Genomic DNA, 14,589 nt, shown 5'->3' with positions numbered 1-14,589 from the left:
AGTTATTATATAATATATAGACACTAGACAAGAAATAATTTTAATTTTATGATATCTTGCCTATTTTATTAATAAAACCTTCATAGAGCATGTTCTATTTGCCAGATACTGAAGACACATTCACAGCACTAGCCCTTACCCTTAAGGAGCTCAGGATCTAGTAGAGGAAAGAGACATAAACCAATAACTTCACCACTCAGTTAAGTGTAGTACAGGGTATAGGCCACAGAGGCAGAAGTCACTAGCACCTCCTGGGCGGAGATGGGAAGGAGAGACATTTGAAATGGGCCGCAAATGACTGTGAGTAAGTTACAAGAGAGACAGAAGGGGGTTAAATAAGAAGGCATGTGTGAATGGATGATTTGTCTAGAGTGTAGAGTGAGTGTAGAATAGTATCAATAAATGGAACTGAGTGTAGGCAGGTGCCAAATCCCAAAGCTTTCTGTATCATGCTCGTGATTATATCTGTGTTGTAGAAATATCTGTTTCCAGTTTCATGAGACATGAGATTAGAGCTTATGGTTAAAGGGTGAAGAAGTGTTGTCAGAAGTGGAAAGGACAGAAAGGGAAAATGGGGCATGGGACTGTACGGGGACATTTTTAATTGTCACAGTGATTGGCTGAAGCTTTTGGCATTTGGTACCCAGAGGTCAGGAATACTAAACAATCCATAAATGCTAATAATGATGATGATATTAATAGTTAATACCTATATAAAATTTACATGTGCCAGGCACAGTTTTAAATGCTTTACGTATATTATTTAATCTTCACAACAACTCTCAGGGATAGATAGCAGTATTATTCCCATTTCAAATGAGCAATCTGAGGCACAGAAAGGACTAGTAGCTTTTCAAAGATCCCACAGCCATTAAGTGGCTGACCTGGAATATGAACCTGAGCAAGCTGGCTCCAGAGTCCATGTCCATTAGCTGTTTGACCACACTGACCCTCCTCCCACTTGTGTTGCTCCTGTAGAGAAACACTCAGCCTAGAGAAAGATGAGAGCTAGAGTGGCCAAATTGAATGTCCAGTTCAACAGGGAGCTTCAAGGAGTTGGAAACTGCAGGGTGAACGACAGTACTTTGGGCTGAGTGTAGTACACAGAAGGAGAAAATGATTTGAAGAGATTAATGATGCATTCATTTTGGTCACATTGAGTTTTGAGTGCCTGTGGGGTGTTCAAGTAATTCTCCATTATCAATAGAAATTGATTACAAATAAAATGAAGAGGATAAGCCATAAGTAGTGATAATTTATTTATAACCAAACATTTCTATCTTCTCCCATCACAACATTTTTTTAAATAAGATGTTCTAACAAGATCCTAAACTGTATAATATACCCTAAATCTCTTCATTGGAGAGGTATACAGTGAAGTGGCTGAAAAATACTTAAAAACTAGGAGAAAAGAAAAGCATCTTGTTATTTATAATAATTAGTAAATAACTAATTCAAAGGTGGCAATTTTCTTAGATATAAGAAATATATCTAAAAACCATATTACTCAATAACAATATTAATTATAAAGAACAAGATCAGCTTCATGCATGGGTTGATAAGCATTAATTAACCTAATTTAAGGGACTTACATGAGGTAGTCTTCAACTCCAGTGAGCCCCAGTCTGCAACAAGTCTCCTTAGGTGCTTCAGCATTTGAAATTACACTATTTGAGTAATTTTTTTTTTTTTAGTTAAACATTCCCTTCAAAACGAACCACTTTTCTTCCCAGAGGAAGCCTCTAGAGAATGAGTGTATGTGAGCCCTGAATTTTTTCATCTTACCATGAAACTGATTATTAGGTTGGTTTTCTCTGCACTTCAGGGGAAGGAAACTGGGTGGCATGAGTCTGCTAGATAGGCGAAGATGCTGAAAGGTGAGAAACTGAAACAAAACAGGGTCTTCGTTTTACATTTTTTACGTGCTATAACAGCTGACGTTTATTGTGTGCTCACCGTACACCAGACAGTATTCTAAGCACAGTGACTCTTGTTGAGCCACTAACGAGGAGTATCTTGTTTTACAAACAAGAACACTGACATACAGATTAAGTAAATTACCCAAGGTCACAGAGTTGTTGAGAAAGCGGACCTCTGAATCTGGGCAAACTGTAGAACCTGGTCTTCTTATCTATATATACTTTTATTAAACTGATTATTTCACACAGCTTAATTTGCTAAAGGAAGTGGACATTACAAAGCTAGAAAAACTTCAGAGCAGTATTAAATGTGACTAAAAATGAGAAATCAAAATGAAATCCAACACTTAGTAAAACTTTGCATAAATATTTTTCATTGTCCCCATGTTGATAATATGGAAGGAATTTGTATCTTTTCCTGGTAGCTGCATTAAATAAACTAACAATCTACAGCCATACCACCCTGAGTGCACCTGATCTTGTCTAAGTAAACTAAATCACTTATACTACAATATATAATCCCATAGTAAACCATAGATTTGGTACTAGACAAAGGTTTTTAATTTGTTTCTCTCCTTTTATTATTACCTTTTCTCTTTTAATTTTTTGAGGCTATCATTGTGCTTTAATGTAGGATGTCCTTAGAGGCCTTGAAATGTTTCATCATTTATTTCTTAATTCTCTCCATTCCCCACCGTCATCCCAATCTATTTTGGAGTAACCTAATGGGAAATGCTAGAGCAAACCCAGCAGCCAAGCTTGTTAAATCAAAATTCTTTAATGATATTCATCACTGATTTTCAAACTGCACAGCGCATCACGATGACCTGAAGGGCTGATTAAAACAGATTGTTGGGCTCACCTTCAGAACTGCTATTCAGTAAGTCTGGAGTGAGGTCCAAGAATTTCCATTTCTGCATATGCACAGGTGATGTTTATGATGCTGGTGCAAGGACCACTTTGAGACCCACTGATATTCCTGATAAAATATCTGGGAAGAGTAGGGTTTTTTTCTTCAAAGTACATGAACTATGGGGTTGTTTTTTTTTTGGCCCTAAATACTAATCACTTTCAGGCTTCCAGAGATGTCTCTTAGTTTTTATGTACTAGGTTTCAGTAATGAATTCCATATATATATGTATGCATTCCATATATATATATATGGAAAGGATAAATCATATCCTTTATGATTTATAAGTTGTCATCATATTCTCTCTCAGCCATCTTTTCTCTACACCTGGTGTTTCATATCCTATGTTCCAGTGCACCATGGTCCTTTTGTTTATTTCTTCCACTCCAGAAGCCACATGTGTTCATATGCATAGATAAGAACCTTTTGGGGAGAAGTACACAAGAGAGTCTCAACTGTCTAACCCCAGAACCAGAATAAAGGAATAGACACTGTTTGAAAATGTCCTTTTCCTATGTAGTTTGGGATTACATAGTCCTGATCATAAGCGAGACTCCAGCTAATCATATCTTGTTAAGACTTGCATTGCTAATTTACTTTTTCCCTCCCATGTACATGTGTATATGTGTATCTCATCTTGTTTTAAATGCTCCTAAAATGAATTTTTATTCAAAATAACTTTGGTTTAAAAAGACTGACCTATTGATATGACAGCTTTGGTTAATGTGTACATATTAATTACATTGTTGATACCTATTATCCTTTGTAAACGTTGTTCTTTTTTTTTTTTTTATCAGCTATTCCCCAGAAGGTGTACATGGTTGTATGTAATGAACAATTGCTTGCTTTCAATATCTGGTAAGTCTTTTAGTACTTACATACCTTATAGTTGTTCCTATTTGTATGATTAGCTTTTATGTTATATTTATTTTTCTCTACAGGTAAAGCTTCTCAGCTTTATTCCCATAATTTACCAGGGCTTTTTGATTATGCAAGACAAATGCAGAAGTTACCTGTTGCTATTCCAGCACACAAACTCCCTGACAGAATACTGCCAAGGTAACTGTACATTTACATAGTATGTTAAGTCATTCTAACAGTTATATTGCAGAATTTGAAAAAGCACTCAGTTTGCACCAGTAGAAATTATGTGTAATGAAAAGATTATAAGAAGTAAATATAGGAACTTCTGGCCAAGATAGAGGTGTAAGTAGATACATTTTGTGTCCTTGCACAACCAAAAAAAGGACAACAACAAATTTGAAAACAAAAAATAACCAGAACTGCCAGAAAATCAAACTGTGTGGAAATCCAACAACCAAAGACTTAAAGAACAGACATTCATGTAGACCGGTAGGAGGGGCAGAGATGGATAGCTGGGGCAAAGAGGATGCCTGGCAAGGTGGCGGCTGGAGGACCAGGCAGTCCCACATGTGCATGAGAATAAACCAGAAGGAACAACTGGAGAGCAAGACAGACTGTGCAACCCAGGGTTCCAACATAGGAAAAGAAAACCTCAGAACCTCTGACTAAAAACCTATGGAGGTTGCAGTGGTGGGAGAAACCCACAGAAGAGTTCATTGGAGAGACCCACAGGGTCATAGAACACACACAAAACCACCTACCCAGGAATCGGCACCAGAAGGGCCCAATTGATTGTGGGTGGCGGGGTAAGTGACACTGTTCCCTCTTGGACCCCTCCCCATATACAGCATCACAGCACAGTGACTCCGGTTGCCTCACCCTGGTGAATACCTAAGGCTCTGCCCCTTGCTATGTAACAGGTACACTGAGACAAGAAATATGGCCCAAATGAAAGAACAGATCAAAACTCCAAAAATAGAACTAAGTGATAAAGAGATAGCCAACCTATCAGATGCAGAGTTCAAAACACTGGTAATCAGGATGCTCACAGAAATGGTTGAGTATGGTTGCAAAACAGAGGAAGAAATGAAGGCTATGCAAAGTGAAATAAAGAAAAATATACAGGGAACCAAAAATGAAAGGAAGAAACTGGGACTCAAATCAACAGTTTGGACCAGAAGGAAGAAATAAACATTCAACCTGAACAGTAACAAGAAACAAGAATTCAGAAAAACAAGAAGAGCCTTAGGAACCTCCGGGGCAACTTTAAACGTTCCAACATCCAAATCATAGGGGTGCCAGAAGGAGAAGAGGAAGAGCAAGAAATTGAAAATTTATTTGAAAAAATAATGGAGAACTTCCCCAATCTGGCAAAGGAAATAGACTTCCAGAAGCTCCAGGAGGCTCAGGGAGTCTCAACGAAGTTGGACCCAAGGAAGCACACACCAAGGCACATCATAATTACACCACCCAAGATTAAAGATAAGGAGAGAATCTTCAAAGCAGGAAGAGAAAAGGAGACAGCTGCAAAGGAGTTCCCATACAACTCTCAGCTGATTTCTCAAAAGAAATCTTGCAGACAAGAAGAGGATAGAAAGAAGTATTCGAAGTCAAAAAAGGCAAGGACCTGCAACCTAGATTACTCTATCCAGCAAAGCTATCATTTAGAATGGAAGGGCAGATAAAGAGCAGATTAAAAATAGTATGAGAAATGGAGAAGCCAAAGGACTTACATTTATGACCCATGGACTTGAACTGGGGTGAGAGGGCATACAAAGAGGAGGTGACTAAAGGGGAGAAAAACTGGGACAACTGTAATAGCATAGTTGATAAAATAATACTTTTTTTAAAAAAGAAGCATGCCGTGACTGGTATAGCTCAGTGGATTGAGTACAGACTGCAAACCAAAGGGTCACCAGTTCAATTCCCAGTTAGGGCACACACCTGGGTTGCAGGCCAGGTCCCCAGTGGGAACCACATGAGAGGCAACCACACACTGATGTTTCTCTCCCTCTCTTTCTCCCTTCCTTCCTCTCTCTCTAAAAATAAGTAAATAATTTTTTAAAAAAAGAAAAATATATTTTCACATGTGTTTATCACAGTCTTCTAAAACTTGTTTCCATTATCAAATTGCAGCAGATGTTTTCTTTTTGAATTTTTAATTATTTTTCTATAAGGTTAAAGCTAAGTTTTTTTCTGTAATTTGCTGATAATTTTATGTTACATATCTAAATAAAATGAATTTTTCTGCCCAGGCTGGTGTGGCTCAGTGGATTGAGTGCTGGCCTGCAAACCAAAGGGTTGCCAGTTCAGTTCCCTCAGGGCACATGCCTGGGTTGCAGGCCAGGTTCCCAGTAGGGCGCTTGTGAGTGCAACCACACAGTGATGTTTCTCTTCCTCTCCCTGTCCCTCTCTAAAAATAAATAAATAAAATCTTTTTAAAAAATGAAGTTTTCTGAAGGTATAGTTTCTAAACTTAGAAGTTAAAATGATTTATTAAATAAAGGTTTTTACATTAGATAATTACTTAGAAATTGAGGGTTTTACTTTCCTATTTTGAAGAATTTTTAATTATACTCTCTTCTAGTTATTATTTTGGACCTCATTTATTGACTAAAAGTTTTAAGAGTCTGGTATAAAATATATTTCACAAAAGCTTTATAATATAGCCATTCTTTCATTTAAATATTAGTTGTAAAGCAGCTAATATAGGACTTGAGCTTTTAAGTTTCATGAAAAGCTATTGTTCTCAATTGCGGAATTTATAGGATAACTAAGATTTTCCTTTTTGTACACAAAAACTTTTAAAAATTAACATTTAGGGTGAAAAATATTTTTTATTTTTATTTTTTTAATATATTTTATTGATTATGCTATTACAGTTGTCCCATTTCCCCCCTTCACTCCCCTCCACCCTGTACCCCCTCTCCCACCCACATTCCCCCCCTTTAGTTCATGTCCATGTGTCATACTTATGAGTTCTTTAGCTTCTACATTTCCCGTACTATTCTTGCCCTCCCCTTGTCTATTTCAACCTACATTCTATGCTACTTATTCTCTGTACCTTTTCCCCCTCTCTCCTCCTCCCACCCCCCGTTGCTAACCCTCCATGTGATCTCCATTTCTGTGGTTCTGTTCCTGTTCTAGTTGTTTGCTTAGTTTCTTTTGGTTTTGCTTTAGGTGTGGTTGTTAATAATTGTGAGTTTGCCGTCCTTTTACTATACATGTTTTTTCTTTATCTTCTTTTCTTAGATAAGTCCCTTTAGCATTTCATAAAATAAGGGCTTGGTGATGATGAACTCCTTTAACTTGACCTTATCTGAGAAGTACTTCATCTGCCCTTCCATTCTAAATGAGAGCTTTGCTGAATAGAGCAATCTGGGATGTAGGTCCTTGTCTTTCCTGACTTGGAATATTTCTTTCCAGCCCCTTCTTGCCTGCAAGGCCTCTTTTGAGAAATCAGCTGACATTCTGATGAGAACTCCTTTGTAGGTTACTGTCCCCTTATCTCTTGCTGCTTCTAGGATTCTCTCCTTCGTTTTTACCTTGGCTAATGTAATTATGATGTGCCTTGGTGTGTTTCTTCTTGGGTCCAACTTCTTTGGGGCTCTCTGAGCTTCCTGGATTTCTTGGAAGACTGTTTCCTTTGCCAGATTGGGGAAGTACTCCTTTATTATTTGTTCAAATACGTGCTCAATCTGTTTCTTTTCCCCTTCCCCTTCTGGTACCCCTATAATTCAGATGTTGGAACGTTTAAAGATGTCCTGGATGCTCTTAAGCTTCTCCTCGTTTTTTTGAATTCTTATTTCATCATGCTTTCCTGCTTGGTTGATTCTATCTTCCTTTTGGTCCACTGTATTGTTTTGAGACCCAGTTTCCTCCCCATCACTATTGGCTCTCCTCCATGTATCTTCCTTCATCTCTTTTATGGTAACCTGCATCCTTTCGTCTAATTTGCGCCCAAAATCAACCAATTCCGTGAGCTTTCTGATCACCAGTGTTTTGAACTGTGCATCTGATAGATTGGCTATTTCTTGGTCACTCAAAAGGATGAGTCCTGGGGGACTGATCAGTTCTTCTGTTGGAAACATGTCTCTCCCTGTCTCTCCTTTTTTTCCCAGTCTGGCCACTCTTGTTACAGTGAGGGGCGGAGCCTTAGGTGTTCACCGGGGCTGGGCCCCCCAGTCGCTAGATTGTGACATTATATGTGGCGGCGGGGGCAGGAGCGGGGACGGGAGGGAACAATGGCGGTAGTTCTCCTGGGATCTCAGTCCCTTCTCTGGGATCCTGGGCTGCAAGCTCTGCCCTGGTCCACAATCACCACCTCACTGGGCCCGCCAGCCGCAGCTTGTGTACTCAGGAACCCTCGCTGTGTTCTTGTCCACCCCGGATGGCTCACATGCCGAGTTCGCACCAAGTTCTCCCTGACCTCCGCGCGCCACCGACCCGCGCCCGCCCCACTCATCCTCTCGGCTCCTCCTACCAGTCTGGATGTACAGGTCTACTTCAACTTCTTGGCTGTCTGACTTCCATTCAGATAAATCCTCTGTCAGTTCTGGGTGTTATTCTGGCTGTAAATTGTTGTTGTTCTAATGTTGTTCTTGGTTGTGTGTAGAGGTACGGTGCGTCTACCTATGCCTCCATCTTGCCAGAAGTCCTGGGTGAAAAATATTTAAAAATATACTGCATGCTTTTATGTTTTAAAGTGTATTACATTTAGTTTAATTGGATCTTTTTATAAGGACTGAGAGCTGGCGGTTATGAGCTTAGTATACTTGCACTATAACCTGTAGTTGGAGTTAGGGGTATTAAGCCTCAAAACAAGCTCCAAGAATGGAGTCAGGGAGTTTCTTCTTACATAGTTTTTCTGTCCCACTTTTTCTCCCAGCTACAACTTTTATGCTGTTATTTTTCTGCCTACTTATACCATATCTCCATCCAACTTTCTAAGTTAATAATCCTAAGTTCCTGTGGGCGTGGACCACCAAGCTTTAAAAGTATATACATAAGGTACAAGTTAAGAGCCCACAAGGAATGTAAGGCACCTAAATTTCAATGCATCCACATTTTGGTACCGTTTTGTTAGACTAGAGACCTTGTGTTCAGTTCTTCAGAGTGTTCTGGTATATAGCTGAGACAAAATTGAGTAAGATGCTAGCTTTTCCTTTAAGGAATTTCTGTACGGTAAGATTTTACCTAAAGAGTATTTTACCTCTAAGTGATTATTTCAGGTTATTTTGTTATAGTCAGTTTCTAGTGTTCACAGCACCCACCAAGATGTTCTCACTTTCTTCAATTTCATTATGTAGAAATCAATCACTGTAAAATTTACTCTTAATTCTTTTTAGAGAGAGGGTAAGTGAGGGAGAGAGGGAGAGAAACATCAATGTGTGGTTGCCTCTCTAGTGCCCCCCACTGGGGACCTGGCCTGTAACCCAGGCATATGCCCAGACTGGGAATTGAAATGGCAACCCTTTGGTTCGCAGGCTAGCACTTAATCCACTGAGCTACACCAGCCAGGGCTGAAAACCTTTTTTGCATGGTAGTTCATATATGTATTAATACCATTTTTTCTGCCATATAGTGAACACAAATTAAACTGCTTTTGAGTGTGCATCTTGTAATGCCACGTGGTTCCCATTGTAAATATAGGTGCTTATTGTGCCATATTAAAGCAAAGGCCTTGGAGTCCCGTTAGACTTGAATTTAAATCCTGCATCATTTACTTACTAGGTCTTGGGCCTTGGAAAAATTATACAACCTCTCCAATATAGTCATTTGTAAAATGGAACCAGTATACCTGTCTTGCAGAGTTGTTTTGAAAAGGATTTTGTATGTAAAGTACTTACCATGGTTTCTGGCGCCTAGTAGACTCTTAATAAATAGACCAATAGTATTATTAAGCATGGTAATTTGAACTGTGTCTAAAATATCCTATATTAAATATGTTAAGAATATTAGTTAACTTAGGATTCTGGTCAGTTGGGTGCTGGTAAAGTAAATTTTAGTGTCTTTTTGTAAAATTATGACTAAAATTAAATTTTATAGGTCTCTATAGAAAATGATAAATTTTTATAACACTTCAATAGGCTGACCACATCTCAATTTTGAATGTTTTTATTATTGTTAATTGGAAACTATATTTAATGGTTGGTGTTTTTCCCTTGTTCGTGTCACTTATTTACTCCTTCTGGATTGTGACTGATTCAGTAAGTTAACCCCTTAGTTAGCCTTGGGCACCAGGGAATGAGTTCACGAGTGTGGACCAGAAACACTGAAGTTGTTGCCAGTGAAAGTCTGTCAGGAGCTTGGTTCAGATTTTTAAACCCTACAAAGGACTTTGGTTCAAGCAGTTTGCTTAAGGGTGTAGGGGAATTTTTGTTTTTGCTCTAAGCTGTATGAAACTCTAACATATATGAAAGGGGCATGTTTATAATTTATCAGTCGTAAATTAGATTAATTGGTAAATGTATCTACCCAACATAAAGACACTCAAGGGGAACAGTCAGTACTTTAACTAGAAATTTGAAATCTAGATATTTTAGATTGCCATTGTAGTAATTCGGTGCCTCAGTATCTAATTTCTGTATCATTGTGTAGGCACCATAGCATTAAAAAAATTCTACAGAGAAGTACTTGGCAGTTGTAACAGTTTTTAACAGCTTGCCTTGTAAACTCAGAATACCTTTCAGTTAGACTAGTCAAGAATCATAAAGAGAAGTAGATTTATTTTTTAGAGCTGAATCCCTGTAAAGACTGCAGACAGACAATACTAGATTAGAGGGGTTTTTTTCCCTAAACTGCTAACTTTATAACCTTGAGGAGGAGTCTAGATCTGAGCCTCAGATTTCCATGCTATGACATACCTCAGGGCATTATTGCAGAGACTAACAATATAGAACATGTGAGAGCCGGGGCCTATAGCAAGGACTCGGTTAATGTCAGCAATAATTAGAGGTTTTATAGACATCAGCATGTAAAACATGCCAGTACTAAAATTACAGTACCTCAGTGTTATATGCATGGTTATCATTCAGGTGCCACCAGTACAGAGACAAGAACATCCACCAAAAAGACTATTCTGAGCTTGTGTGCAATGGTATTGAGTATCAAATGCATGTTCTACAGCTTTGTTACCAGCAAAGCACAGCTCTAATTTAAAAAGTAATGCAGAGCCATGACATCTAATCTGTGACACATTAATACATTTAAAAGACATTTAAATATGTGGACAGACATGAAGGAGTATAATTTGAGGATTGCACAGCTTGGTACACTAGCAGTCTTGTTATACATTTGACTATGTGATTTTTTAAAATTGTAGTTTAAAAATATAATTTTAAATTATATACTTTTTTAAATTATATTTTTTATAATTTTACATACTAAATGTGAATGTTTGCAAATCTAAAGCACCTTTGCAGAAAAATCTACATCCCACTTTTTCTGAGAAATAAAAACATCTAAACAAAAGTTCTCATAAATCGCTTTAGTGGTAAGACAAGTTTTTAAATAGCTTAAAATTTGTTGTGTGTGCTGAAAATATCTTTTCCTAGTTTGTGGCTTATCTTTCCACTTTTTCAATGACCTTTCTTTTGTAAAATGAAGTTATTAATATATTCAACAAATTCATTCACCAAGTTGAATGCCACCTGTAGCTTGAGGTACGGCTGTGGCAAAAATACCAGTTAAAGTTTATCAGTATTTTCCTTTATGATTTGTCCCTTTTGCATTTTCTAAAGACCCCAAGGTCATTTTGTCTACAATCTAAATATTTGATAGTTTTGTTTTTATATTTAAATCCTTAATCCATTTGGAATAGATTGGAGGGAAGGTTGAGAAAGGACTCCAGTTTACTCTTCTTTTTAATAAACGACCAGTTAGCGCCCATTTTTAACAACTCCTTTCTCCACTGATCCATAACAGTTCCATTATTATATACTCACTTTATCTATGTGTATTATATATTTATTTTCATTTACATTTAGGAAATTTGCTGTATCAGCAAAGATCCCTGAAACCAAGTGGTGTCAGAAGTGTTGTGTTGGTAAGTAAACCATCCAACAGCATGTGGCTCTCCTGCTTTGCAATGAGGATAAAAAAACTCTAGGAGGCTTGTTTTTAAATCTAGTGTAAAACTACTACTCTGGGCCATTCTGCCAGTAACAGTGCCCCACCTCCCGAATAACAAATGTCTTGACCACTCTGTCTCCATGTAAACTAAACCTAAAACAGTACCTTTCACATAACAGTTGTTTTGCAAGTGATTTATTGACTGGATAAATGGGGAAAGTAGGATGAGTTGTTATTACAGCACTTTATTACACTCTGTTTTTCAAGGGACCTGTTAAGTCTTCACCATTGTGCTTAGTAATGGCGTATGAGACTGCATATAGTCAATCAGCATGTATTTTAATGTCTTTAATATGTGAAACCTTATGCTGCGAAGGTTCGAGTTTCCCTGCTCACATACCTCCAGCCTAAATTCCTCTCTGACCCCATAACAAATAGCTGTTTTATTTGCATATAGCAAAAACAAAAAATAGTTTTCTTCCCTTAAAAAATGGAGACAGTTTAATATTATTATTTGTAAATCTGTATTGTGATATGTGATTTGTGTTATCATGTTGTCACAACAAAATATTACTGCCTCTGAACTTTACTTCCAAAAAGGCACTGAGTCACTTGTCCCCAAATGCGCCATAGCCAATCAATTTGGCAACTTCTCCCCAAATCCATTTCGACCTTTCTTTCAAGATCTTGCTGCCCCTAGGCCCCATAACAACCAGCAGTTTCATTTGTGGAGGCAAACAGAAATCTTGCAAGTGATGAGGGGGTTTCGTGCTGTTACCTGAAACAGTATTTCTTTTGTACCCTGCAGTCTAATTAAGAAATTGAACTAGCAGCCAGCATTTGTTTGTTTGTTTGTTTGTTTGTTTGTTTGTTTTGGATCGTACAACTATTATGGTAAGGACTTCATATTATAAGAGAATTTACTATACTTTTTTGCTTTGACAGTGAGGAATCCTTACACAGGCCATAAATACCTATGTGGGGCACTTCAGACTAGCATTGTTCTCTTGGAATGGGTTGAACCAATGCAGAAATTCATGTTAATTAAGGTAAGCATGAAAGTCAACCTAAGTCATTCTTAATATAAAAGCTGAATTAAGCCCATTTCTCTGTTATTTCATAAACAGTTTTTTTTCAGTTAAATCTCTAGTTAACTATTTAATGACTTTGGTTTATGTGGCAGGATAGTGAACATCTGCCCAATTGTAAGGAACTAACTCACTTGGTCTGGGAAAAGTTTTGAAAGAGACTAGAGAAATAGTTCAAGGATATGGCATTAGGAGGTAGAAATAGCATCTGTATATACACACAGTCTGGTGTCAGAAATAGGTACTAAAAGAGCAGTGAAGTGCTTGAGTATGTTTCTGCTTGACCTGCTCCATCACAGCAGAGAAACGACATACAGGCTGGTTGGTGTTGGGCCTGTGAAGAGAAGGGATCACGGTAATGAGAGAGAGATTGCTCGTTTTGGTATATGCCTCCGTATTAATTTGCCTGGGCTTTTTCTTGGATGTTTTTTTTGTGTGTGTGCTTGAGCTTTCTGCTTCTCTAGAATCTTTCATTAATGAATATTATTTAAAATATTTAACATTACTTAGCTATAACTTAAATTTTGAGGAAAAACTATGTAGTACAGGCTCAGTCACACCAAGGAAATTCCAAGCTGTTTTCTTTGCTGTTTTATCTAGATTAAGTAGGGTTGTTAAGCATTTCACTTTGACCTCACTAGCTAGGGCCGTGTTTCCTGGTGTCATCCACCTGAAACAGAGAAAACATGGATGGGTAGTTTTTAAACTTCCTATGTCTTCAAAGTCTTTTATTTCTTTTTCTTTTGTTTTTATTACTGACATTATTTCAAATGTCCCCTTCCCCCCACCCTTTGCCCACCTCCTCCCAGCCCCTGCCCTCCCTATCCCTCTGGCCATCACCACACTGTTGTCTGTGTCTGTGGGTTAAATGTATATGTTCTTTGGCTAATCCCTCCCCCTTCTTTCATCCAGACCCCACTCTCCTCTCTCCTCTGACAGCTGTTCCACGTATGCATGCCTCTATTTCTGTTTTGTTCATTAGATTCTACACAGAAGTGAGGTCATATGATATTTGTCTTTCTCTGACTGGCTTATTGCACTCAGCATAATAATCTCCAGGTCCGTCCTTACTATCCTAAGATACTAGACTTACAGCACAATTCTACTTGCAGGTCTCCCTCAAGGTTTCTCACTCTTTGCACTTGGCTTAAACTCGCTGAGCTGTCGGCCCTTACCTATCCAACTCTCCTTTCTCTGTCTCTCTGCTTTAAGACTGTTTGTTTTGTTTCTGTATTTGACATTATTTTGATAAGTGTTTTTGATATTTCTGTACTACAGCTCTTATCAGATGTGTTCAAACATTCGTATGCTTTCCGTGTTCTTCCTATTAGTAACATTTCTGAGAGTTTTTGCTTCACTAGACATTTTCATCATAAATAAAAGTTACAAATTAAAGACATTCCCAACATACATTTTTGTACTTATTACAAACAAGGCACAGTGCTGTTTAACTAGAGAGACAGAAATGGGTAAGATATAATCACTGCCCTCAAGAACCATCACCAATAGCAGCAGGATTTACACAGAACCCTTTTCTGTCAATGACTTATACACATTGCTTAGTTATGACTGGAAGCTAAGGTAGAAGTATTCAAAATCTGTTGTTTTCTTATTGACTGACAAAAAAAATTAAGTAGAAATGTTTTCTTTCTGCTTTACTGCTCTTATCACATTTCAAAGCAAATTACTTAAAATATTTCACCTTATTAAAAATGTGACAGATTTTATCTAAAGC

General features: G+C 37.8%; 1 protein-coding gene across 5 annotated transcripts in view; it reads left to right on the top strand.

The window, feature by feature from the left end:
* The window catches only part of MAP4K3 (mitogen-activated protein kinase kinase kinase kinase 3), a 126,727-nt gene that overhangs the window by 101,304 nt on the left and 10,834 nt on the right, over positions 1 to 14,589 (top strand). For all 5 annotated transcript variants that reach the window (XM_028514721.2, XM_036027888.1, XM_036027887.1 and 2 more), the window contains 4 exons: positions 3,627 to 3,687; positions 3,771 to 3,888; positions 11,682 to 11,740; positions 12,712 to 12,815. In XM_028514721.2, the coding sequence (XP_028370522.1) occupies positions 3,627 to 3,687; positions 3,771 to 3,888; positions 11,682 to 11,740; positions 12,712 to 12,815 (342 nt within the window). The remainder of the gene's footprint in view (positions 1 to 3,626; positions 3,688 to 3,770; positions 3,889 to 11,681; positions 11,741 to 12,711; positions 12,816 to 14,589) is intronic.

This window comes from Phyllostomus discolor, chromosome 6 (genome assembly GCF_004126475.2).
Source record: "Phyllostomus discolor isolate MPI-MPIP mPhyDis1 chromosome 6, mPhyDis1.pri.v3, whole genome shotgun sequence".
Taxonomy (NCBI): Eukaryota; Metazoa; Chordata; class Mammalia; order Chiroptera; family Phyllostomidae; genus Phyllostomus; species Phyllostomus discolor.
Note: the sequence above shows the minus strand (reverse complement) of the source record. Positions and strands in the feature narration are given on the sequence as shown.